General features: G+C 41.0%; 1 protein-coding gene across 15 annotated transcripts in view; it reads left to right on the plus strand.

Annotated features, from left to right (window-relative positions):
- The window catches only part of BLTP1 (bridge-like lipid transfer protein family member 1), a 246,599-nt gene that overhangs the window by 96,652 nt on the left and 122,315 nt on the right, over positions 1–27,632 (plus strand). For 14 of the 15 annotated variants that reach the window (XM_073341054.1, XM_073341041.1, XM_073341040.1 and 11 more), the window contains 12 exons: positions 1,522–1,749; positions 2,412–2,549; positions 7,211–7,387; positions 8,649–8,777; positions 13,403–13,522; positions 17,040–17,320; positions 20,301–20,551; positions 21,103–21,361; positions 21,813–22,656; positions 25,457–25,527; positions 26,744–26,917; positions 27,249–27,369. In XM_073341054.1, the coding sequence (XP_073197155.1) occupies positions 1,522–1,749; positions 2,412–2,549; positions 7,211–7,387; positions 8,649–8,777; positions 13,403–13,522; positions 17,040–17,320; positions 20,301–20,551; positions 21,103–21,361; positions 21,813–22,656; positions 25,457–25,527; positions 26,744–26,917; positions 27,249–27,369 (2,793 nt within the window). The remainder of the gene's footprint in view (positions 1–1,521; positions 1,750–2,411; positions 2,550–7,210; positions 7,388–8,648; positions 8,778–13,402; positions 13,523–17,039; positions 17,321–20,300; positions 20,552–21,102; positions 21,362–21,812; positions 22,657–25,456; positions 25,528–26,743; positions 26,918–27,248; positions 27,370–27,632) is intronic. The other variant, XM_073341048.1, reaches the window with a different exon arrangement.

Consider the following 27,632-nt stretch of genomic DNA (forward strand, 5'->3'; position numbering starts at 1 on the left):
TCCAGCACCTCTCCCCAAAGTACTTAATTAGCATGAAAATGTCATTTAGTAGTAACCTTTTGTTGTCCAGAACCCCTCCTTGAAGTATCTAACTTGTTAACTTACTTTACTTTTCCTCAGCATTTCTTACCTTTTTCTAAAAAAAACCCCACACATAACTTTTAAAAATCTGGGTCTGACACACTTTAGAAATAAAATGTAGGAAATCTCTCATATAATGGGGTTCAAGCTTCCCAAAAGAATTTGACAGTAGTTATTTCTGTCTGAGTTAATTGAGTGGGGATTGGCTTAGAAGCAAAATGAATGTTTGACCCAAGAGGATGAATTTGTGAACTTCTGATATGCTGCAGGCATGTAAAACTTGCAACAATAGATGTCTGGGAAGAGGTATTGGATGACTGTTGTTCATGTCTGACCACTGTAGGCTGTACATCATAAAAAAAAATAATTAAAAAATAAATATCTATCTAGCAGTACCTATAGCCCGGTGCCAGAATACTTTTTTTTTAATCCTGCTCCTGTCCAACTTCACAATTTTTACTCCCACTCCCACCAGCTCCTGCTTTTTCTCTTGACTTTTTGTTCTGCTCCCGCTATTATGGCAGCAGGATTTGCAGGATACCAGTCGTGTTGCAGAGCTCTAAAATGGTCCCAGCAATGGCTGGAAGTGCTACTCTCAGCAGATGTCTCTCCACCGGCACCCACTCCATGCACCCCTGTGTAATGGGATCGGAACCCCACACCCTCCCAACTCACCCATGGAGAGGGATCAGAGTCCTCATGCACACCTAAAAGGGGATGAGCAGCCCCTGCGTCTCCTAATCGATTTGTGTGGGGAAGGGAAACCTCGAACCCTCCACACAAGTGGCTGGAGAGCCCATGCATCATCATGCAAAGGGGATGGGTCCCCATGTGTCACCATCCCCAGGCACAGGCAAGGAGATCCCGCGATAGCTCCCTTACTTCTGTGCTGCTGCTAGTGGCGGTGCTGCCATCAGAGATGGGCAGCTAGAGAGTGGCGGCTGTAGGCCGGAGCATTCGTGTTGTTTGCTGCATGGGAAAACTATTATTTTAATCCGTCTCTCATCTCGCCCCACAATAGCCACTCCTACCCGCATTGTTTCTTGAATTTTTATCTTTGCTCCCACTTTTATGGCAGTGGGATCCCAGTCCCACTGCAGGGCTCTACTTCCAACCAGGTATTTGTGTCACAGTACTGAAAGTAAAATTTAGTATAGCTAGGTTGAGGTTGCTGGCGAAGACCCTGCTCCTGCAAAGCACATAGCCAAGTACTTAACTTCGCTCACTGGAGTGATCCTACTGTGGGGCTGCTGTTATGAGCAAAGTTACACCCAGGCTTCAGTGTTTCATAGAATTAAAGCCTTAGTGCTTATCAGGGTGGCGGGGGGGAGGGAGCGGTATAGGACTCAGATATAGGATAAGCATGGATTTGTGTTGCATGATACTGCTAATGACACAGTTCACCTTCTTTAATGATTACTGCAATAATTCACTTCCCAGGAAAATTACTTTGGAGAAGATGACATGTACACAGATTTTGAAGAAGTCATTTCAAGCCCTGTCCTGTCAATGTCAACATCTTCAAGCTCTGGGTGGACAGCAGTTGGATTGGAGAATGACAAAAAGGGAAGTGAGAGTTCAGCCAAACCAGTTCATCCCCTAACCTTGCGCCCTTGGGACATTACTGTACTCGTTAATGTGTACAAAGTGCATGGACGGCTACCAGTGGTAAGCTGTTGGGAACCTTGGTCATCATGGGAAAACAAGTACTTCTTAATTTCTTTAAAATATTTTATGAAGTATAGTAAAACTGATACGCATTTAAAAATTATAGGCTATACTGCAGTATGTGTGAATCCAAGTGCTTCATGAAACTCTTAAGTTCTATCCTATCATTGGTGGGTTTTGAGTTAAATTATGTATTTTTTTCCATAATGGGTAAATGAATGCAGAAATTTGATACTTGGTGGATTTTGCTGTTTGAGTCAGAATTAGATAATTCTTGTGTGTAAATCCATTTTGTATTTAATGAAGAGTAGAGTTCCATCTAGTTGATAGTCATTATTTTTCATCAGGCATAATGATTACTCTCTAAATCAACAGGGCAACTCACTAATCTTGCAATCTGATCTGTGCAGGCAGACCTTTATGGAGCCCCATTAATTTTAATGGGACCATGGGACTCTGTGTGTGTAAGGGTTCCCCTGCACAGATCAAACTGTGGATTAGAGAAGCCTATGTAAATTAATATTAAATGGTGTTTAAAGTCAGACTTTTTCATCAAGCACAGGAAAACTGTCACATTCTGCAGAGGTTTTTCATAATCTGACAATCTCAGTGGTTTTGTGTATCTGCAACTTCTCACAACAGGATATGTTGATTAATTTTAGCACAGCAGCACGGATGGTCCTGAATGCCCTACTGCTTTCTTGGAAAGATTGTGTTTTGAGATGAAAAAAGGATTTAGGGAAACTATGCTGCAACTTGTACTATCCCCATTGAACTTATTCTTGAATGACAGCTATCAGGTAATATGAGTATTCTTTTGTGTTGGAGGAATGCTGATTTTTATTGTGAAACTAAAACCGAATCATGTTTTGATTGAATCCTCTCTAACACACACACGTTTTCACAAATGTTTTCAAGATGACAATTCATGAAAAGCATTTAAGAAAACTATATAGTAGTAATTCTGTTGGTCATGCATTCTGTTTTTATCACTGTTCAGCCTTCATTCTTAGTTCATACACAAGAGAAAAGGATCTTTTGTCCTGTTAATGTTGTTGCCTTAAAACTGTGTAGAATTTGGGTTTGCATCTGAGCCAGGGATCAAGTCGTTCCACCTCCCTAGTGAGCAATGGAAGACTTGGAGCTGAATCATCTGATTGGCCAACTTGACCGCTTGGCTGGAGGAACCGACAAACATGCTCTTAAGCCCAGCAGCAGCATTTGGCTGACGGTTGGCCAATACTTATGCCTGCAATTGTGATTGCTTCTGTACCAGCCTTGCTTCCCTGCTCAGTTCCTGGTTTCTGACTCTGATTTTGACCATTGGCTCTGACTCATGGGGCCTGACTCCAGCTCTGACCTCTAGGCATGACTACCCATGCCCCAGTCTGTGACAGTTTGAGCAGCTCAAAATAAAAAGGAGTAGCTTCCTTTTCTAGGATGGATCCTACAAAAGCTAATATCCCCTTGTTGGGTTTGGTAGATGCCCTGCAGAATTTACAAATCCAGATTAGGGCCCTGCAGGTACAAAACACTAATTTTCAGAGTCAAGCCCTGCCTCAGGTCCATGGAAACTGAAGATTTGTTTACTAAGCAAGTTCAATCAGGACTACGGAAAGTTCCCTGGCTTTCTGAACCAATGTTGGCTCCCATTCCTATATGCCTACAAACCTACCCCATGGACTGGTCCAGGTTGGGGCTCATCACCAGTTGCTGGCCAGTAGGTGCTGGCCTGAGCCCTTCTATTGCTGGAGAAATCTAGCCCCCCTCTGTGCCAACTTGAGAATTTTGCATGAGCCCTTGCAGCTTGGACATAGTCCAACCCCATCTCTCCGATGTAGAAAAAGATCAACACCAGGCATTGGGTCTATTCCTCTACTGTGGAGGTCCAGAACACTTTGCCTTGAATTGTCCAGCATAGGGTTGATCTGCTTGTTGGTCAAGAAAACGCCAGGGGTCTGGGCAGGGCTTGAACTTCACCCCTCGCTCCCGTCCACAGCACCTATTTGTCTTCAGGTAGCTTGATGGCATCTAATCAGCACCCAACACACTTTAGGCTCCTGTTCTGTCTACAACATCCCCGACGATAGAGGTCAGTCTGGAAGCACTGGTGGACTCTGGTATCTCCAGTAATTTTATGGACATAGAATTTTCCCTAAAACATAGGATCCTGGCACAATGTAAGGTCATCTCTGATCTAATAGAAGCCATCAGTGGTTCTCTCCTATCCTCAGGCCCAGTTTCACAAGAAGCCTTATCTTGGAGGTCACTGCCCTTCAGCGTCATTGAGAGTCCCTCCCCCAGTTTGGTTTGGTCCAGTCCATTCCCCACACTTGCTGGTCATTCTCTGCATCATGTGGCTTGTTGTTCATGATCCTCACATCCTTTCGGGTTCAAGCAAAGTCAATTTTAATTTCTTGTGCTGCCAGCAGTCCTGCTTCCCTGCTGGCAAGTTCGAGGTTCGAGCTTCTCCCTAGTGCAACTCCAAGCAAGTCCACTCCCCTCCCCCAGAAGAATTTGAAACAGGGGCACTCAGCTGAAGGGGTCCCTACTGACCCCAACAGCCTCCCTGGCAGCCTGGGGGATACCAGCGAAATACCAGGACTTCAGACATTTTTGAAGAGAAGAAAGCTGATGTCCTGCTCCTGCATTGGCAGCATGATTGTCCTATAGACCTCCAGTCCCGAAGATGAGGTACTCAGAAACTATCTCCAAGAGAACCATAAGTGCCATAAAACAGGTTCTACTGGGTGGTGGCTTATGTGGAATTATTATAAGTGAACTCTGAGTATGATAATAAGGGAACGCAATCATCCTGGTGATAATTTAAAAAGCAGTGGAGATATTGCTCCAAGATCTATCTGGTTAACCCATTCCATCTGCCCGTTGGTCAGAGAGTGATAAGCCAATGAGATAAAGGATTCCATGCCAAGGAGCTTGAAGAATGGACACCAAAAATGGGAAATAAATTGTGGACTTGGATCCGATATATCAGTAGGCAAACCCATGATATCTGAAAACATTGTCCAAGAAGAGACTAGCTGTTGAGCAGTTGGGTGGCATAGGAAGGAATGAAAAGCACTATCTTGAAGAAGATCAACCACAACCAGTATAATTATTCAGCCATGACAGTGTGATATGAAGTCCAGTAACACAGCAGACTAGGGTTTTGGCAGAATGGGTGAGGACTGGAAGACTCTGAATGGACTGGAGTGTGCAAACTTGGTCCAGGAGTGCTCAAGTCCTACAATGGCAGGAAAATGATTAAGTAAGATATACCCAGATAATCCTAGTTTGTTTGAGAAGGTCATGCAAGACCGTATCAAAAGCCTTACTAAAGTCAAGATATACCACATCTTCTGCTTCTCTCCTATCCACAAGGCTTGTTATGTGAAAGAAAGCTATTAGGTTGGTTTGATGGGATTTATTCTTGACAAAGCCATGCTGACTATTACTTCTAGGTGTTCACAAATTGATTGCTTAATTATTTGCTCCGTTATCTTGCAGGGTACTGAAGTTAAGATGACTGGTCTGTAATTCCTTGGGTTGTCTTTATTTCCCTTTTTATAGATTGGCACTCTGTTTGCCATTTCCGGTCCTCTGTAATCTCTAGTCTTCCATGGGTTTTTGAAGATAATCACTAATGGCTCAGATATCTCCTTGGTCAGCTCCTTGAGTATTCTAGGATGTATTTCATTAGGCCCTGGTGACTTGAAGACATCTAATATGTCTAAGTGATTTTTAACTTGATCTTTCCCTATTTTAGCCTCTGATCCTACCTCATTTTCATTGGCATTCACTATGATAGATGTCCAATCGCTACTAACTTTTTTGATGAAAACTGAAACAAAAAAGACATTTAGCACTTCTGCCACTTCCACATTTTCTGTTATTGTCCCCCCCCCCTCACCCCCAATTGAGTAATGGGTCTACCTTGTCCTTGGTCTTCCTCTTGCTTCTAATGTATTTGTAGAATGTTTTTTTGGTTACCTTTGTCTCTAGCTAGTTTAATCGTGTTTTGTGCCTTGGGCCTTTCTAATTTTGTTCCTATATGTGTTGTTTGTTTCACACAGTAATAACAATAATGATGCTTTAAGGTAACTGGGGTGCACTGCATCTTTGGGTGTAGAGGATCTGGGATTTCTGTGGATAACGAGAGTCAGGGGCTGGAAATCACAGGGGACTGCTTCAAAGGGACTCAGACTGGGATGCATCTATTGCAGTGGTTCTCAACCTATTTATCATTGTAGGCTGCATCCAATACTACCTATATAGCCCTGAGGATGTCACATGCGCCGCATCTCTGTCTTGACTGGCTGCAGGTTGAAAACCACTAATCTATTGTTAACCTGCAAGGCAAAGACAGGGCTGGCATAGCTCAGAGGAGAGTGCTTGAGTGGCTGAAAGGCTAGCGGTGTCAGGGATCTGACACCCAGCTAGGCATAGGGAAGACTTTGCTCACTCTGGAGGTGGGGTAACAGGGTGACTGACAGTCCTGGGTGTCCCAAAAGCCATTACACCTAACTAGCTGAAAATTGAACAGAGTGCCTTAATTGGCATCAGAGCCGTAGTGTCAACATCAGCTTCAGCTTGGGAGTGTTCTGACTTTCCCTGTGTTTGGCTGTAACATAAATATATCAGTTGGCACTGAGATTGATAATGCCCTGTCATTTGGGGGGCTGATACTTAAACAAGACCATTGCTTTCCCAAAATATCATATAAAGCCTATAGGGAATTGTTGTTTTGAAGTGGTTTAATCAATCTGATGATTACATCAATTATATTTTATTTTCACCCACTTTATTCTAATTTGGTTTTATTTATATGTATTTTAAGGTTTTGCTTAGTTATTTAATTCAGTAAGTAAGATATATAATTTTGGAAACCGGCGTGGCTTCGAGGTTTTTTTTTCCCTGGTGTAGAACCTGAGAAGTCCCCGGCGTAAATAAAGAAGGCAACTGGCCCACCTAGCGGTGATCCATACAACTGCTGTATAGTCCTCTTGTAACTGGTGCCCAAACAGGAACCACTGCTGCTTTTTGAGGGAAAGTCAACTTATGTATTATCCATTAACCACATATATATTAACCCACCATAAGCAACGTGGATTCCAACACTTTGGGTGGTCTGGGGTGGAGAATGTGAGCCAGTTAACATAAAGGATAACCGATTTCCCAAAAAGAATCTACACTCACACTTGTTTTGTCTTTTATTTATCTCTTTAAGATTTGCATATTATCGTATGGCCCATTGCACGTGACATGACTCTTCCTTATTTTACTTCCAGATGTTAGCTGAAGTTCTATTTTATTATTTTTTATTTTTCATTGTATGGAGAACAGTGGGATTTTATAGGTCAGGATTAATGTCAGAAAAGTATCTTTTGATAATTAAAAAATACAAAGCCCTGTGTAGTCATTCTTTGAGAATAGTTGTCTGTAATTGACTTCTCCTCAACAGCGACCCTCTGTGGATGAACTACTTAGAGAGGGCCATATCAGCCTGTCAGGTCTGCAGCTACGAGCTCATGCTATGTTTTCAGCAGAAGGTCTGCCTGTGGGAAGTGATACTTTAGAATATGCATGGCTGATCGATGTGCAGGCTGGCTGCCTTACAGCTAAGGTTACAGCACCACAGGTATGTTCTAGAAATGCTAGGTAACATACTTAGTACAAGGCTTTAGCTGTGTATACACATTCCTTTGTTGCAAAGCCAGTGTAATGTGGCCTTTTTTGAAGGGACCCAGTGTACATAGGCTCAGTCCAGCTGAGATTCATTTGTGGCTAAAGTAACTTGAAATTAAAGGATTTGGAAATTCAGTTTGAAACTCCAAAATGGGGAGAGAGAATCTCCATGTAAAATCTAGAATTGAACTATGGTCCAGGGGTGTGTGTGAAGGCAGAAAGACAACTGAGCGTACAGACGAGCACTGCTTGAAATTTCAAGTGTAGGAGCCATCTGTCTTAATGTCCTGAAATTGTCCTGATTTGTACAGAATATTCTTGCAAGTAAATATTGTTACTTATATTAAAAGGATATCCATAACCATAATATTTAAATGCACTTTAGATGGCATGCAACATTTCCCTGCAAATAGGAGCATGTATATTGTTACTGTGTGTAGCACTGAACAAGCATTAATGACAGGAGACAGAAAAAGGTGGCAAGTAGACGAATTGCCAGGGAATTGCAGTTTATGAAAATCTTATTTAAAAAAAAGGGGGGGGTTACATTTTACATCATGCTGTGAAAGAGGCCAGGTTCACACTAAATCTCATGATAATAAATTTCAGAGATGTGGGTCCTCTGCCTCTACTTCCAAACTGTCTGGGGTAGCCAGCTCAAGTGTCCCATTTTGATGAGTCGTTGTACGAGTGGCAGTTTGATATCACTGAAACCTAGGGTATTTGGAGTAGTATGTTAAAGTATATTAGGGAACCCTTAGTGTGCCACCAGCAGCACCTATATGGGTTAATTAATGCACAACATATTAGAGAACTTTAAAAACCACATCTCTGCTGAGTGCGTTACCCCATGATGTAGACAAGCCCCAGGTAAATTTTGAAAAATGAGCATTCAATTACATAAAAACAAAGATCTCTCCCTAAAGAGGGTTAATTGCTTTAGAAGTGGCTAAAATAGATTGGTTTCAAATAGATGAGTTTTGATTTTTGAGTACACTTTGCCACTCATGAAAGAACAATTGCAGAAACTTACAAACTATGTCAAATCAGAAAAATTACAATAGTGGCTAATTGCAAGTAGATTATCTAGCAGCAGGAATAAAGCTCCTCATGGTTTCTTTCGTTCTCAAGCTTTGCTAATGTTCTTTCTCTGATCTCTGATAATTTATTTTGAATACTTACTGTATTGTGATCCTGTTGCTATTTGCTTACAGCTAGCATGTCTGCTGGAATGGGGACAGATGTTTGTGTTTCATGTAATGTGTCGAGAGTTTGAACTGGAAAGGCCAAAATCTGTAATAATGTGTCAGCATGGAATTGATCGTCGATTTTGTGAATCTAAGGTAAAGCTTCATCAATTTCGAGCCTACAAGTTGGTATATTTGCAGTAGTATATTGCAATAGTATTTGAATATAAAGTATCCAAAAGTAGAACAAAGCTATACATGTGGTTTGGAGCATGCAGATATTTTAGTTAGCCATAATTTGGTAAAGGAAATAATTATGCTTCTTTGAGTGACAATCCACATGGAATCTCTTCTAGGTGCACACACACCCCAGGTGCATAAAATCAGATTATTTTGGCAGCAGTGTCTGTTGTGGCCATTTCTGCACCCTGGATGTCCTCACTCATCTCCACTCCATGGCTTAAAGGGTGAGGCGGGATCAACAGTCTCTCAATTTCTTCTTACCGGCCACGATAGCAAGATAGAACATGTTTAGTGTCCCCCTAATTCTCTGTGCACGGTGTAGTGAGTTGTTAATTGTGTTGCCTGTTGGCAACACACACAAACATACAAATTCCTTATTTTACTCAGGTTCCTGTTTTCAGGCTATTACACCCAGGCTATTAATCTCTGCCCCCTTGTAGAGGGACTCCAGCAAAATGGCAGAAGCGACATCTCTTGGGTTTAAATCTTGCCCCTAGTGTGACGCTTCAGTGACAACTGATGAGCACTCTAGGTACCTGTGTTTTCTAGGAGAGTGCATAGGTACCATATGTCACTCCTGCTCTAAGTTGACTCAAAAACTAGAAAAGACCATCTAAAATTGTTCCTCCTGGAGTACTCCTGTGCATGCCTCCTTGGACTCCAAAGAGAAGAATGCATTTAGATTTTAGTCTTCTAGTCTGTTCTTCTCTTCATGAGTGCTTCCGTGAATAGAGATTTTACCTTGAGATTTCTGGTTATATTGACCAAGAGGCCTCAGTCATTTGTCTCTATTCTGGCTTTGAACTCTGATAGGGTAGGAAGGAGCTGCTCCAGAGTACAGCAAAATCACAGGTCACCCTCTTTGGTGATTCAAGGCACAAGTCTCCGAAATCTGAGCCATCTTGCATTCAACAAAGAGAGACAGTGGCCTAAGAAGGGCCCCTCTGGTACCTTGGTACTAATTAAAAGAATGTTGATGGTACCCACTAAATATGTGAACAGCAATCTTTCAGTACTGAACTTTCAGCCCTCAGTGCCTTGGTACCTGGCACTTCTGTACAGGCAACCTTGGAATCATGTTTCTTGGTGCCCAGTGCATCAGTACCTAGTGTGGTGGGAATCAGGTCATGTATGGTACTTGAATGATTTATCTCTGGGCCCAGTTTTGGAATCTCCTTTCCTTGAGAGCTTGAGGGTGGTGATAACTAGGCCACCAGGTACTGAGCTGTCAGTACAGCGGTAGAGGCACCTCTGTTACCAACTTCACCCTCTACCCAGTTAGGGAGGACACAACAGATCCAGGGCATTCCTGACAGAATGGCCACTCCTTTTCTTAACTCCATCAGGGCATAGTAGTTATTCCTCTTGTACACATTCTCCTTGGGTAGTGCAGTGGGCATCAGGAAGAGACTCCGTAGAGGATGTGTAAAGGACAACAGAAAATTTCCTAGGTCACATAGGAAACATTCTTCCTAGTTCTCTCCTGATTTTATCCCCCCACCCCATATCCTTATCTGCCAGGGCTCTGCTGGGAGGTGCAGCTGTGTTCAAGTAAGCCTGCATCTTTTGGCTCCTTCTAATTTTACATCCACCCTCCCCCAAGAGTCCATATAAACCAACATAGCCAGGTCAGTTAGTGCAGTATTGGATCCTAGAAAGCAGGATAACGAAAGTAATGTGGAAGAAGAACTTATCCTGGCTGCAATCTCCTCTTCTCTCAATGAGTAGGAGTATTAGATTCCAGGTCCATGAGAGGTTATCTTCCATGGGAAATAGTCCAAACAATAGTGGACTTCATCAACTGACATCAAACTCACTCCAAAACATCCCTAAGGGCATGCCTCAGACTTCTGACCTCATACACCTCTGTGATGGAGTTTGTCAGACTTTGTTTACACGTCCTGCAAAGGTGTTTGAAATTCGTGTATCCACTCAGCAGACATCCGGTGGACATGTTGGTTCTGATCCCACATGAAGTCCTTTCCTCATTAAGCTGGTGGAAAGACCCAAGTTCAGGTGTTCAAAGGAGTAGTTTTTTTTCTGCACCTCTCCCAAGACAGTGGTGATGAATGCCTGTACCCAGGGAGGAGGGGCTGTTCTAAATCAACTTTAAACTCTGGGCCCCTCAGGAAGCTCATCCTGAAACTCTGAGCCGTCCACCTGGCATGCAATGCATTCCTACCATGACTCCAGATATCCCGTATTAAGGTGCTGGCAGACCACACCACAGTTATGCCTTATGTCAGACAAGGGGGAGTAAGATAGTCTCCACTCTGTCAGGAGGACATGATACTCTGGAGTTGGTGTATTCTGAATCAGATTACACTAGTGGCTCTGCACCTTCCCAGCCTTCAGAGCACCTTGGCAGATCAACTCGATGGGCAGCTCTCAGACAACTGAGAGTGGTCTGGTCTGTCAAAGACTCAGTCCTGCAGAACATCTTTTGCAAGTTGGGATTCCTTGAAATAGGCCTGATTGCCACAGACCTCAACAAGAAGTCTCTGAAGTCTCTGAAGAGAGAGTTTGAGCCTAGGCTTGATAACAGATGCTTTTCTCATTCCTGGGTCATTGGGACTTATCTGTCATTGTGCTGATCCCCAGGAATATTAGGGGTTCTGAGAAAACTGAGGCAAACATAGGACTGATGATTGAACAGCAGTTCTGGTATTCAGATCTGATGATCCTCTCATCACGCTATCAGCCCGGCCCAACATATTCTCGCATGGGTTAGATCCTACACCTGAATGGAGCTTTGGTACATCTGACTGCCAGCATGCTGGCTGGCTGACACGTCCACTGAAAGAAGTTTTGCAGCTGAGATTCACACGATTCTGCAAAGCAGGAAAGCCTGACTTAAAAAGCTAAATGGAAGAGATTTTCTATTTGGGCATTTCAGCACCAGCTGTCTCCCCTGACATCACCCATTTTAGCAGTATTAGACTATTTGCTAGCTCTGAAACAGCTCCCTAGGGGTCCATGTAGCAGCAGTATCTGTACATCTCCTCCTCTCCAGAGCCACACAGTATTCTCCCACCCTACAGTGGATAAATTTCTTAAAGGCCTTATTCATATTTTACCCCCATTTCAGTAACCCCCTCCCTTTTGGGACCTCAACTTAGTAATAAGCAGAGTTGATGGGTCCCTCTTTTAACCCCTTTGTAATTTGTCTCCTTTATCACTTACCTATGAAGACTGCTTTTTTAGTGGGCATTATGTCAGCTCAAAGGGTAGAGGAGATGCAGGCCCGCATGCTGAGTCCCCCTTATACAATGTTTTGTAAGGACAGGATAGCTCTCAGGCCTCATCCCAAGTTCCTTCCCAAAAGTGTTTCTATTTGAACCAGTTTTTTCAGGTCCCAGTTTCTTGCCTAAACCTCATTCAGACCCAGGGGAAGTTGAATACACTTGATGTATTAAGGCATTGACATATACCTTAAGAGGAAGAAAACATTCAGGAACACACCTAGACTGTTTGTAGCCTTTGCTGATAGGCTTAAGGGTCAGGCAATATCCTCTCAGAGATTATCTAAGAGGGTCTTTGAAAATATAAGGACATGTTATAAATTAGCCAGATTATATCCACCTAATCATATTAGAACTGATTCTGTTTGAAAAATGTCCCTATTTCTGAAACTTGTAGGGCACCGATGTGGAGCTCGGTCCACACCTTTAGAAGACACTACTCTTTTTGGTATAGGCTTCCACATCCCACACACAGTTTGATAGGACTGGCCTGCAGTCATTGTTTAAATAGGACAACTGCTGCGTACTTCCAAGCAAACCAACAATTGGGTGTTACCAAGAGTGGAATCCATGTGGACTGTCAATTGAATAAAGAATACTTACCCCACGGTAAGGACAGGAGGTCAGACTAGATGATCATGACGGTCCCTTCTGACTTTAAAGTCTGAGTCTAACTTGGAGATACGTTTCAGAGTAGCAGCCATGTTAGTCTGTATTCGCAAAAAGAAAAGGAGTACTTGTGGCACCTTAGAGACGAACCAATTTATTTGAGCATAAGCTTTCGTGAGCTACAGCTCACTTCATCGGATGCATCCGATGAAGTGAGCTGTAGCTCACGAAAGCTTATGCTCAAATGAATTTGTTAGTCTCTAAGGTGCCACTTGGAGATATGTTGTTCACATTGATTCCATAGTCTGCCCTCCTCTCCTGTCATTAAAGAGTCTTAAACTGGGATCCTGTATTGGTGAGGGAACTGATGGATGGATGGTCCCGCTCCACCATTTATGCCCTCAGCTGAAATGGGTACAAGGACATCTAAGGTGCAGGCAGGGCCCTTGGACACTGCTGATCAAAAGAATCCAATCTCATGTGCACGGGGTACATTTGCACCAAGAGTGGAATCCCATGCGGACAACACATCTCAAAGAATCACTTACTGTAGGGCAAATAATCCATTCTTTTTGGTCTAATTTGTTCTCTGTTTAGTGAGAAATTGAAGTATGATAAGGAAAAACTTGTTAATATGAAATTAAAACTCTAACAAAATTGAGTGCTTTGTTTAAATATCTCCTCCAGATGAACTGTGTTCCTGGGCCATGTCCAGCATCTGACGATTTAAAGTACACTATGACACGCCTTGCAGTAGATGGAGCAGATCTGTATATTGTAGAGCATGGCTGTGCCACCAACATAAAGGTGAAAATATTTTCGCCCCTCCTTTCTGTGATAATTACGATATTCTTTTTCTTTTTCTCTCTGCCAAATGAGAAAGCACTTCCTATATTTTACACAGACTAAATAACTGAATTTATTGTCTGGAATGTTTGTTCTGCAGTAGTACTTATTTTGAAAATTAGAAGATTAAAAATATATTTAAGAATTTGGTATTTCATGAAAAAAATAGTCTTTGGAGTCTTGAACATTTTAACCTGTCTAAGTCCCAGTTTCAAAAGTGACTTTTTAGGCTCCGAAGTCTCTTAGGCAATTTTGAAAGTTTTACCATAAGTCCATTTACAGTGTCCCATAATAAATTTGTGCTAGAGCTGGCAACACAATGCAGACTTCTAATGTAATAGACCATAGGTTAAATTTTCAAAAGTATGTTAGTCCTATTTTCAGTATTTTTTCCAATCTTCCCTCTTCTGCAAAATATGTGAAGAATAAAAATATTTCAGTCTTAAAAATTGAAAAGTGTGATTTTGAAAGTTGGTATCATAGATTTTTGGAGTAGCCATATTCTGAAGGAAATTTATTTTTATTTTCTCAGTTTGAGAGTTTGAAAATTGGGTTTTGAACATGTACAGTAAGTGTTATAACTAATCTTGTTAAGCTGAGCATCTAAGGAAAGATTGGTGAGCATCTGCAGCTGAATTAGCTTTGCACTGGCCTGATGAGATGGCTAGGCCTGGATCTGATGCAGAAGTTAGGTGCTTACAGGATACAAAGCAAGGACTTCAGCCAATGTTGTTTTGTGGAGGAGAGGGGCTCCCTCCTGTGCATTTCTGCAGAACTGCTAGACTTATGCCTAGTCAGAGAAATAGTGTATGATTATGTAAAGACTGTATTGTAATACATAGTGGTGGCAGAGTTGAGGTTCTGCATCTGAGCACTCAGTGTGTCAGTTCTTGAGGTTCCCGGCCTCCAATATGAGAGAGAGACTTGCTTGTGCTTAACTGAGGGTCAGCTCCATGATGCCTCCAGTCTGTTAACCCAAAGGAGATTGTTTAGGTGGCTCTGTCGGCCCTTATTTGGCCTTGCAGGTTAAACATGGGTGTACCTGAGTCCATTGAAACATTCCCTTGTCCAGCCCCTTCTGTGCACGCTGAACACTCACAGAAATACCAGGTCTGCTGCCTGCAAGGAGACAGTGTACACATCAGCTTACTCAATTCAATTCAGGATCAGCACTTAATACATATGAGATAAACTTATTATTGTTTTCACTATAAATATATAGCATCAAAGATGCAGATTTAAGAGATGGTAAGTAAGGATAATAGGAACAGGTCACATATAACACAAAAGTATAACATGCTTTCTAGGGATTAAATTTAATTTACAAGTTAACCTTCTGTCTAAGTCATTTATCTCCCCCCAAATGTGCTCTGCAGCATTTCAGCAAGGGCTGGTTGTGATCCTGTTTTCATGATGTAGTCGCACTGCCCAAATATTTTCCTAGGTGTAAGATAAAGAGGTGTGTTTTTTCCTTCTCCTTATGTTCCTCGAAATTCATTCTCCCTCCTAGAGATAGGACAGCCCCATGAGGTTTATTCCCCAGTGCCCTGTCGCTCTGCTGACATTCCTCTGTTGATTTCATATGTAAATAGGGCTTCTGTTATGTTGGCTCCCAATGCTCAATTTACATGTGAACCAAGAGACAGGCGAACATATATCCTTTGTCTGGCAGAAACCCGTTTGTCAACCCTGCCTTGATACAGACTTTAGAAACATATTTTCATTATACATACACAACATCTTACATAATATCTGTCCATACATTTCACAACAATATTAATGACCAGCATGATCCTGGCTTTCATTTAAGGTGTTACATGACACGCTCTTTGGTAAACCAAATGTAAGTACCAGGACCAGGATATTCCTGCAACCAGTTGGCATTAAAGGGTGTAGCTTGATTCTTTTTAATGGTTAATAATTATATTGATTGCCAATTGATACTAATTTAATGAGCTGGGGGGATATAGGGTCCTTGTCCCAGAATCAGGCTCCACAGAATTAAAACTGACTCAAAAACTAACAAGTTCAATATCTTGTAGAGAACCCTGGAGTATATGGCAAAACATTCATACTGAGGGCAAAGCAAAGTCTTAGCCGCTTTTATTAAAACAATTAGTGAGGACAAGAAAGATCCAAACCATATAAACAATTAGCAGTCAAATAGTATTAGGGATATCTCCAGTGTCATCACTGCATGTGCCCATAGACTTACATAAAATCGTCCGACAGCTACCCTAAAGTATGTAAGGGTCATAGGCCTACTTTGTCTTAAGCAATTTAGCATAAATAATGTCTTACAGGATACAGGCCTGTAGGTTCCTTGTGTTAGTGCTAAGTAAAATAAAAGGCTGAGCTACCTCTATGGGCTACAGAGGTTTTAGGGTTGGACTCAACTATGCAAGTTTGTTGCTCTATCCACAAAGTTTTGTCATCAATTAGTGTATAAGTGCTTCATAAAGTAAAATACTGTTGTATTCAAAATAGATATCTAATAACCATTCTTTCTGAAGGCTATATAATAGCAAAATGAGGATTTTCATACTCAGCTTGTACTCAAATTGCTATTCTAAACACACAGTTTGCAAATTCCTTGATTTTTAGGTCAGCATTTCTCAGACTGGGGGTACTAATCCAAAGGGGGTTAGCAAGCCTCTTGTAGGAGGGATCACGGTATTGCCACCCTTACTTCTGCATAGCCTTCGGTACTGGATGGTCGGAAAGCGGCAGCTGCTGGCTGGGAGCCCAGCTCTGAAGGCAGCGCCGCTGCCAGCAGCTATGCAGAAGTAAGGTGGCAATACCATACCATGCTACACCAGCAACTGCCACTCTCCAGATGCCCAACTCTGAAGGCAGCGCCACCACCAGCAGCAGTGCAGAAGTAATGCTGACATGGTATGGAAGGGGTCATCACTTCTGGGGGGAGGTTGTCACAGCCTGAAATATTTCAAAAGATATCCCAGCAAAAAAAAGTTTGAGAACCGCTGTTTTAGGTTATACTTAGGAAATTCATAACACCTCTACCTTAGAATCATAGAATATGGGGGTTGGCAGGGGCCTCAGGAGGTCATCTAGTCCAACCCCCTGCTCAAAGCAGGACCAATCCCCAATTTTTGCACCAGATCCCTAAATGGCCCCCTCAAGGATTGACCTCACAACCCTGGGTTTAGCAGGCCAATGCTCTCAGACATGAATCATAACATTCATTAGAAGGGTACATTTTATCATCTTTTTACAAATGGAACCTGAGGTAGAGAGATTTAGTGATCTGTCCAAGGCCACAAAGGATATTGATTTCACGTGTGTGGCTAAATGTAGTTCCTGACCAATAGATCAGCCTTGCTTTAAATAATTCTTTAAATAATATACTGAGTTGTATCTTTCTGGGACTGCATTATGGGGTCCTGCAATTTTTAAATGACGCTTTTGTAGTTTAATCTGAATAGTTAAAGATATTCTTTTTTAATAATATTTTCAGATGGGTGCTGTACGTGTTGCAAACTGTAACCTCCACAACCAGTTTGTTGGAGAGGGTATAAGTGCTGCTATCCAAGACTTTCAGATGAGACAGTACATTGAGCAGGTGAATACCTGCAGAGTTGGTCTTCAACCTGCAATACTGCGGAGGGCGTACTGGCTGGAAGCTGGGTCTGTCAATTTGGGACTCATCACTGCTGATATTGCTTTAGCTGTGGATCATCATTCTAAACATGAAGTACAGAGACATTTCTTAGAAACACATGATAGCAGAATTAAGAGGTAAGTGAAATTATTGGAGGATGTGAAGTCACCATATTTCATATCTTTTTAGTTGATACACCCTCATGAATAAATAAATGTATTTTTAAGTGCTGACTCTTGTACATTTGCTTAAAAATTAGATTGTACTCACTTTATAAGTAGGTAGGTTGCTGAGAACTACCTATGTATGTAAAGTGCTCAGAGGAGATTAAGGATTTGGTTGCCAACTTCGTGGATAACAGAGAATTGAATGATTTTTATATTTGTAGAGCTCAAAATAAAGAGAAGTAAATCAGTTTTTAATCGTTGGCCTAAGCTACAAAGATAGGATTGTATACTGCCTTCAGTCCACACTGGATCTCCCACTGATAACAGCATAGATTTCTGCAAAAAAAATGTAAAATATGGCCTTGAGGAAATAACTAAACTTTCTTTTAGTAATCTGCCATAAAGCATCAATGAGTGAGAGGGGGAAAATGATGCAAATCACTTTTATTACCACTGCTATTTTTGCCCTTTGTTTAGCCATTTTTGTTTTCAGTTATAGACCTACTTTATACAGTTACTTTTAAAAAATCTGTTTCTCGAAGTATCACAACTAAGCTTTCGAGTTCACATTTTGTTTGGATGAATGAGAGCAACTGACAAATCCTGTGAACTTGTTTCACATTATCAAAGACCATGCTACATTCAGCCGTATTTTTGAACGTTTTCATAACACTAAGGGCTACAAATTTTTTTTTTTAAAATGAATGCATAGATTGTGGAGAATCTGAACCAGTTCTGAAGGTTATCTAGATACAATCAGCAATCCAAGTATTTAATATCACTAATTCAGAGAATTGGAGAAAAATGCATTCTGAAACTAGAAACGTGGCAAAATCGGCTGAATTGAGTAATAATGAAATTCATTAAGGACCAATCAAAAACTGTTTGTGTAAAAACAAACTGCTATATGTTTGTAAAAACAAATCAGGATAACTCATTAGGAGGTGATTAAAAAAATTAATTTGTGGTGATCATGAGTATAAATGGAAAAACAATCAACAGTGCAATGAGGTTGCTCAAGAAGCTGGGGCAGATCTTCAGCTGATGTAAATCATCATAGCTCCATTGACTTCAGTGGAGCTATGACATTTTACATCAGTTGAGGATCTGCCCTGCGAATGCCATATTTGACTAAAGGTGTAAATCTAAATACAAAGGTAATTAATTTTCTCTTGTCTGAACTGGTTACGCCTTAACTAGGCTGCATTGTTCAGTGTTGGGTACCACGTTTCAGAGAAGACATACAAATTAGAGTTCAGTGACAAGTGAAAGATAAACTTTGACTAAAATCTGCTATTTGAGGAAAGACTCGGAGTTGAGTGTATTTAGTCTGAAGAAAAGTCCTTGAGAAGAGACAGAACTTTATACTGTATAAAGAGAATATATTTTCTCCTTAGGCATATAGGACTGAGCAAGAAATTATGGAAATATACTGCAGTAGGGGAAAATTTAGGATAACATTAAGGAAAAGCTGAAACTGGAAAAATTGTTGGAATTGCCATCAGTTAAGATTATGAAATCTAGAATATCTAGAAATTAATTTTAGGAATCAATCCTGCAGTGAAGAGACTGGGACTAGTTAAACATATCCTTATGTGACAATGGAAATGACATCATCTACAAGTGATATAAAAATACAGCTTCCAAAATGGCCTCAGGAGTCCAAGTTAACAAAGAATGGCATCAAAACTCACCTTCCTTATAGCAGTCTTTCAAACACACTTTTCTTATGACGTATACTGGTAGATACTTCTGAAATAGTGCATACACTTTGGACATGGCTACACTTGGAGATGTAGAGCGCTGGGAGTTAAACCAGCCTTCGGAGACTGTATCAGGGAAAATGCTGCTGTGTGTTCGCACTGTCAGATTCAAGTGCACTGGCATGGCCACATTAGCAGCTCTTGCAACACCACAGAGAGCAGTTCATTGTGGTAGCTATCACAGCATTCAAGTGGCTGCAACATGCTTTTCAAATGGGAGGGGGGTGGAGTGTGACAGGGAGTGTGTTGTGTGTATGTGGGGGGAGAGAGAGTTGGTTTTTGGGGTGCTAAGAGTGTGTCAGCATGCTGTCTTGTAAGTTCAGACCGCAGCCGACCACACTTCCCCCACCCCTCCCTCTGTCTCACTCACTCACAGCCAGCAGCATTCCACAGTAATGGTTGCTTTGTACCAGAGCAGATAAGCATGCCAGCTCTCAGAAACGGAGCTTTGAAAGGGGATATCTGCATTCCTACAGCCGAGTTCAAAATAATGACAAGAGTGGCCACTTAACTTCAGGGGATTATGGGATGTTTCCGGAGGCCGATCACAGCGCAGTAATGCAACACTGCGTTCATACTGATGCCCAGGCATTTCAGCTGGGGCACAGCAAGCTCTATGTTTCTCGTGGAGGTGGATTACCAGGAGCGCTCCAGCTGCAGAGTCCAGGTGCTCTAAGTGCCTTGCTAGTGTGGACAGGTCGGGAGTTAGCGCGCCTGGGGTTGCTTTAATGTGCTCTAACTTGCAAGTGTAGCCAATCTCTTTGCAAAACCATGAACTGTTTACACTAAGACCTCTCCTTCCTAATTTGTGGAAGTGTTTCTGATCTTTGGAAAGATGATCAGAACATATATTGGAAACTAAACTGGATGGTATTTAGTGTTTCTGTAGATGTGTGCAATTTATGTATCTGCATTGTATTTGTAAAGGGCTTGATTCAATTGTATAAACGAATCCATAAAATGGGGGTTGGTATGTGAAAAAGAGACAGTGAGCTGTAGCTCACGAAAGCTTATGCTCAAATAAATTGGTTAGTCTCTAAGGTGCCACTAGTACTCCTTTTCTTTTTGCAAATACAGACTAACACGGCTGCTACTCTGAAACCGGTTTCACAATGTGAGTTTAAATGTACCTAAATCTCAGTGCACTAATGCTTCTTGTATTTATTTTTTTGTTTTCCTTTGCAAAGGTTGTGGTTTTTGTGGCCAGACGATAATGTGAAGAACAAGAGAAGCAAGAACAAGTGTGGCTGTCTTGGTGGCTGCCGATTCTTTGGTGGCACAGTAACAGGACTAGACTTCTTCAAGCTTGAAGAGATGACGCCTTCAAGCAGCTCTGCCTTTTCAAGTACAAGTGCAGAATCTGATATGTTTTATGGACAGTCTTTATTGCAGCCAGGAGAATGGATTATTACCAAGGAGATTCCCAAAATTATAGATAGTAAGAATAAAATGTGTACTACTTAGTGTGCAGTTTTGTCCCACTTACTGAGAAGTGTAGATTCTTAAGTGTACAACGTACTTTCTAAAGTCTTAAAGTCTGATTCTGGTAAATGAACAATAAGTTATTACTAAATACTGTGTATGTAATTCTACTACAGGTTGCACAATAGAATGTGGTCTGATAAACCTGTGACAGTGGAGAGTATGTACTAAAACACAATGGGTGCTAATCCATCCAATCTGTTGAGGGGGGTCTACAGTTGCTTTCTTGTTCATATTCAGTCTGAGGACTTTACATCGACTTGTAGTTAATTGTCTAAATTGGGCGTCAATCAATGGGGGCGTCTAGTGTTTTGCCTTTTAACACTTCTAGTTGTCTTTATCCATTTTTGTCAGTGCAATATGTATGTGTGTAGATATATGTGTATGGATGTATTTGAATGTTACTTTTTTTTAAGGGTGGGGGGAGAGGAAACCATTATAGTTCTTAATTCTTGGTGCCACAAAATGTTCACATTTGTAATTGATTTCTGTCTCTTCTGTACTTAGGTAAGACAAATGGTGTAAAAAGAAAAGATTGGGATAGCAGGTCTGTGGGTATAGAAATAGAGAGAAAGGCCCAGCACCTGTGTCTGCAAGTACCATTGCGATCCCATAGCTCCTCATCATCTTCAGAGGAAAACAGCAGTTCCAGTGCTGCACTTCCCTTGCTTGCAGGTGAGAAGGAAAGCCCTTCTTCTGCTACTGAAGATCACATGGGACAAAAGGAGTTAGTGTCTGGTGCAAAAAGAGAGGATGGTCATGGAAGGTTAGTACTCTGTCCAAGGTAAAAATTTATTTGTACTCTTAAGGATTAATAAGGCTGAGTAAACCAATTCAAACACAACTGATGATTTATAACAGTATTCCTGAAATTAATTTGCTACTTGGAATACAAAAGTTGACTCATTAATATCCAAAATGCAACATGCATGACAATAGCATTTGCCTGGACAAGCCTCATTTGTGCTTTGATCAGTTTGAAGATGGCCTCGTTACTATAAGACCTTAATATGGTTTAGTATCCATGCTCTGTATTGTGAAAATAATTTCGTATATGAATAGATATTTTCTTTGACAATTATAATTTCCTCCTTTGTGTTGATGAAAAGTGCATAAACTGTTTCTTTAAATGTGCATTAATAATTGTCAAGATTGTGCAATGTAAGATTTGGACGATATTAAATGAAAAAAACAATTGTTTTTTTTTCTATTTCTAGTACTCCAGCAGAAGTTTCAGAAAGCAGTCCTGTGTCTCCTAACAACCAGGAAAGGTCTGTAGGACAGTCTCCCCTCAGGTCTCCTTTGAAACGGCAAGCATCAGTGTGTTCTACCCGACTTGGGAGCACCAAGAGTCTTACCGCAGCATTCTATGGTGACAAGCAGCCTGTTCCAGTTGGTGTTCAGTTCAGTAGTGATGTCTCTCGCAGTGATGAGAATGTCTTGGACTCTCCAAAGCAGAGGAGAAGCTTTGGTTCTTTTCCATACACACCATCTGCAGATTCAAATTCATTTCACCAGTATCGCTCAATGGACTCTAGCATGTCAATGGCTGATAGTGAAGCCTATTTTTCAGCAGCTGAAGAGTTTGAGCCAATAAGCAGTGATGAAGGTCCAGGAACCTATCCAGGGAGAAAAAGGAGAAAAAAGCAAGCCCAGCAAATTGAATATAGTAGAGGGTCAATCTATCACAGTGTAGAAGGACCTCTAACTAGTACAGTCCATGGAGAAGCCAGTCAAGATCCAAAGACTTTGCCAATCAAGACTCATGCTTCACAGGCTTCATTTGTTTCAGCAGTGGGAGGAGAGGATGAGCTTGTTGAGCACATGTATATCATGGAAGCTGAGAAGACTGTAGAAAGTGATCAAATAACTTCCCAACAGCCTATAATGACCTGTTACCAAAGTTACCTTACCCAGTTTCAGGTGGTCAACTGGTCAGTAAAGCATCCAACAAACAAAAGAACCTCAAAATCTTCCTTACATCGGCCTTTAGATCTTGATACCCCAACTAGTGAGGAAAGCGCCTCGTCTTTGGAGCATCTTTCTGTTCCAACTTTTAAGGTATGGGGAAAAAAGTGAAGAAGGAAACAAAGTGGACTAGAAAGGTTGGAATGTGCTGTGTTAAAGAATTCCTATTAACTAGGTCAAAGGAAACTTAAAACTGTTTGCTGTTGGTTACTAAGAGTTGTGATCTCTGATATTAAATCCTTAGGATCTAGAAACAGGAAGGGTTTGTGAGGTAGGGAGGAATAAGTTAGTATTTTGTGACTGAAAAGTGTGTTTGAATTATTGAGAGCTTTATAAACTCTCATTACAGTACTCAGAAATGCTTTTGAATGACATCCATCAGGATGTCATTTGTAGTGCATTTTCTTACAAAATGTATTTACAGTATACTTGATTAACTCCTCCACAAAAGCTTAACACTTCAGTTAGTTGTGGTTAACCATACTGTCATATAGGCTGTGAACAGCTTTACATCAACGTAAAGTTGGGAATCAGCAGATTTAGACAACAAGGTGCTGAGGTTTTGCTTTATTTCCTATTTAAGTTACTCCTGGGGGAATTCTGCACCAAAAAGTTAAAAATTCTGCACAAAATAACACAATATAGTCACACTAGTTTCAATTATTTTGGTGAGACCAAGTATGTCTGTAACAATACAAACCAAAATAAAAAGGAAATGTTTTTTGACAAATAGATTCCTTACTAGGCATATTAATATAGAACGTTGAGAAATTCATTTAAACTACAATACTGAAACATATTTCCCACACCCGTCAGAAGCAGTGCAAAAGCTTGGGGTGTCAGGGGCAATGGGGGAGCTGAGGGAGAGGAAAGGAGCCTGGGGATGAACCTGGAGGGTTGTTGGGTGTGGGTGGGAGAAGTAAGGAATAGTTTCTTTTGTGGGGGCGGGGGAGGGATTGTTAGGGTGTTGGGGAGTTTCCCCCATGCAGACCTTGGGTGACCCCGAGCCTCTCGCATTCAGTCATGCACATCTGCCCTTGTCCCCATATGTCACTGCACCCGCTGTCCCCATGTAGCCCTGGAACCCCCTCCCATTCAGCTCTTGGCTCAGTGCTATCATCCCATTTCCTCCTGAGCCCGTGCCCTAGGCTGTCCCTCCCCCCAACCCTTCTGAAACCCAGTCTGTGACCCCGCCCCTCCCAGCAGCCCCGTGTGTCCCACTCTCCCTCCTAACCTGGCTTCATGGGCGGGTTGCTGTAATTAATACAGTTGGCTGCTAGCTGTTGTTGCTGGTCAGCTGTCTGCTCTGGCAACAGAACAGCCAGCTGACCAGCATCTGGTGGGTGAAAGGTGGAACTATAGCAGTTCCTGGGCAGAATGTATTTTCTGGGGGGGGAAAAATTCTGCACTAGACATGAATTGTGTGTGCGCGCAGTGGTGCAGAATTCCCTCAGGAGTATTGTGTGTGAAGGTATATGTTTGAAGGAGCTACTAAAAATCTAAATAAGACATTTGAATGGTATGTTAATATATGAAAACTTAGGATCCATGAGGCCAAAAAATTTGTGTTGGGCGCAGAGAAATGGTTAAAAGAAAATTTTAAAAAATTAAAGTATAAATAAGGGTTGAGATGATTTTGTCCTCTCACTATGGTTGTACCTAAGATTTCTTTCTAGTTTGAGGTAATCTGTGTCAGCTTCAGGGTCAGCATCCTTTCAGCAGTTGCTTCTGCATAGTTTGTAAAATTTGCTTTTTTTTTTTGTAAATGCTTGATCAGGAACCCTGAGAACATCTGACAAAAATAAACCCAGAGTAAATGTCTTGAAACTTGAGAATCATACCGAAAACTTGCATAGATTTTAAAACTTCAATTTAGTGAACAGTGTGATCATTGTATTTCATATACAAATCTAAAAACATACATTTATTTAGTTTATTCTTAGGTGCATCATTAGCAGTCTTCAAGTCTGTGGGTCTTCCAGAAGCAGTCTTTGTAACACAGTGTCAGAGTGTCTTGTGAGCAATGAAGTCCAATCAAAACTGAATATACCAATATAAAGTACAGCAACACTAGAGTAATTTTTACCAAGAAAAAGTATTTATTTCATCTTAAATGCCGCATAAAGTGTTGGAATTACCTATCAGTAAAACAAAGATTCTAGACTAGTACAGTTAAGTGAAGACTCAGAAAAGTACACCTCCCCCCGTGCTCTGAATTAGTTTATTATGCTTGTTTGTGTATTAAGATTCAACACAGGAAAGCAAATATCTCCCTCACAACAAAATGTTTCTGGTTTGTTTTCTTTGTGCAACAGTATGAATGGGTGCAAGTTTTCCAGTGCTTTCTGATTTCAGGATAACCTAGCCTCCTTCCCCTCTTTTTAATTAGATGCCGGTATGAAACTGAATATCAGCAGTTGTACAAATGTGAAATTATGCCTCCATTGGGTTACTCCCTTTGAACGCCATACTGTATTAAATTTGCAATTTTCATATAATATGAAAAATAATTAAAATGATTTAATAGAAATTTAAGTAATGAACAAAATTAAAGCTAATTTTAGATGTGCTTTTAGAGTCAAAGAAACACTGTGGATATTGTTAATCTTTCATACATTACTTTCCTTGAATAGTTGTGTAAAAAATTTCAAATAATGTTTATTCATTATTGTATTAATTTTCATGTGAGAATTTCAGGATCTGATCTTTAAATGGTTATAAAAATATATCTTAATGATGGAATCCATGTACAGTATGTTAAAAAACCTAGATACATAGATGAAGTGTTGGGGGAAAACACAGTAATGGGAATCTTCTCTTGAAGTTATAGTATTCAAGGAATATATTAGTCATTTATAAACTCAAAGTAGTAATTGTTTTTTTACTGTTTTAGATTGTTAAACAGGGTCTCACAGCTAATGCTTTGCTGGACAGAGGCATGCAGCTTACAGGATCAACATCCAAGTGAGTAAAAGATTGCATTTTAGCAGACATCCCCAAACTGTGGGGTGCTCTCCCCTGGGGGGTGCAGAGGAAAATTTTGGGGGTAGGGGTGCTGCTGCGGCCTAACCCAGCCCCCACAGGGGGTGGGGAGGGAGCACCAACCAGCTGCACCCCTGCTGCCAGCCCTTAGCGTCTGGGGTCCCGAACCTGGGACCGTGGCTGCTGGCCTTGACCCAGGGCCGTGACTGCTAGCCACGGCCGAGACTCTGCTCCCACCCCAGCTATGGCCCCAGCCTTGGCCCCCTTACCTCATCCATATCCCTCCCCTCCTGGAGCCGCAGCCCTGCTTGGGGGAAGCAGGGGGGCATGGACAGGAGTAAGGGGGGGTGCAAGGTAAAAAGTTTGGGGACCACTGCATTATAGTGACGGTATGGCTTTAAATGAGAGGTGACTGAGTTTGTGTAATACTTTAACTGTTGCAGCTCTTGCTAGCCTTATTAAAATCAGGCTGGTGTCAGCAGCATTTTTGTTAGATATCTATTTTAGAATGACATATCATGTCTTATTTAAAGGCTTTTCTATGTTGCTCTTCACCAGAATATATGAGCACCTCACAAACATTAAAGGATTTCCCTTGTGTAGGGAAATATTATCCCCATTTTCCATATTGTAAACTGTGACTTTCCAAGGTACTATAGGAAGCCTGTGGCAGAAAAAGTAGAATTTGGCTATTGTGACTAAAACATTACACTGGGACTCTCAAGACCATCCTTTCTGCAACATGTTATAAAAATTCCATTAATGTTGAGAATTGCCATGACAAATATTCTTTTAACACTGACTTAACTAATGTTAACATCAGTAATACTGGTGAAAAAGAATTTCAGCAAACCGAGAGGCCAGTTTTGCAATCTTTGAATTAGGGAATGCTTACTTGCATGCATAGTTCTAACATACGTAAATAGGTACTTCTCACATTTGAGGTTCCTATACATAGCCTATTAAATATGTAGTCTGTTGTGCTTACTCTGGAAAGTATCTGTGTCTTGAAGACCCTCCTCATTCCGAGATAATCTTCTGATGAAATAAATAGAAGATTTTTTTATCTAACCGAAGGCTCTGATTCTTTTGGAATAGCTGTCGTACCAAACTATAGGTTTAGAAAATATATTAACTATACATTTTATAATGCCTATTTTGAAAATCTAAGTAATTAGTTTCTATTTCACTTGTTTAGTACACCCTATACTCCTTTGGAAAAGAAAACAATGGATAATACAGATGATGAAACAATAACAGAAGAATGGACCCTGGATCATCCGGTCTCCCAGACTAGAACAACAGCAATAGTGGAAGTAAAAGGAACTGTAGATGTTGTTCTCACTCCTCTGGTAGCAGAAGCTTTAGACAGGTATTTTATTTTCATTTACTTTAAGATAAATGTTTAAAATTGCTAGATACTAGAAGATCAATTGCTAAAATCAAAACTTTTTGGATAGACTAGTTGTATATCGGCTTTGGAAGAAGAGCTGATTTTATATAATGCATGGAATAGCAGCTGATGTCCTGCCCTTATCCCCCCCCCCCCCCCAAAAAAGGCCAATTTATGTAATTTCACATGTCTAACAGGAGAGCTAGGAAAACATGTTATATTGTAGTGACCTGTGATCTGCTCTGATCCTTGTTGGAAATTAATTGGGAATTAATCTTTCTTTTGTGATTTTTTTTTTTTCCTCCTGTAGGTATATAGAAGCAATGGTACATTGTGCTAGCACTCAACACCCAGCAGCAATTGTGGATGATCTACATTATAAGGTCCTCAGAGAAGCTGTACAGAACAGCAAAACAACCTTTTCAGAGAATGTAAGGGTACTACAAAACTGCAGGAGGTTTTGTGGGAGCAGAAGCATGTATATTTTTATTAGATTGAGTGATGAAACAGAACAAATAATATTATAAATGTCTTTATTTCAGATTAAATTTTTATCTCATCCTATAGTTAAGGATGCATGCACATTTGTTATAACCAAATGTTCTCCTTCAAGTGATTGAGTACATATATATTCCACTTCAGGTGTCTGCATGCCTGGTGCATTTGAGTCAAAGATTTTTAGCTAGCAGTGTCC

The sequence above is a fragment of the Lepidochelys kempii genome, chromosome 4 (assembly GCF_965140265.1).
Source record: "Lepidochelys kempii isolate rLepKem1 chromosome 4, rLepKem1.hap2, whole genome shotgun sequence".
NCBI classification, from domain to species: Eukaryota; Metazoa; Chordata; order Testudines; family Cheloniidae; genus Lepidochelys; species Lepidochelys kempii.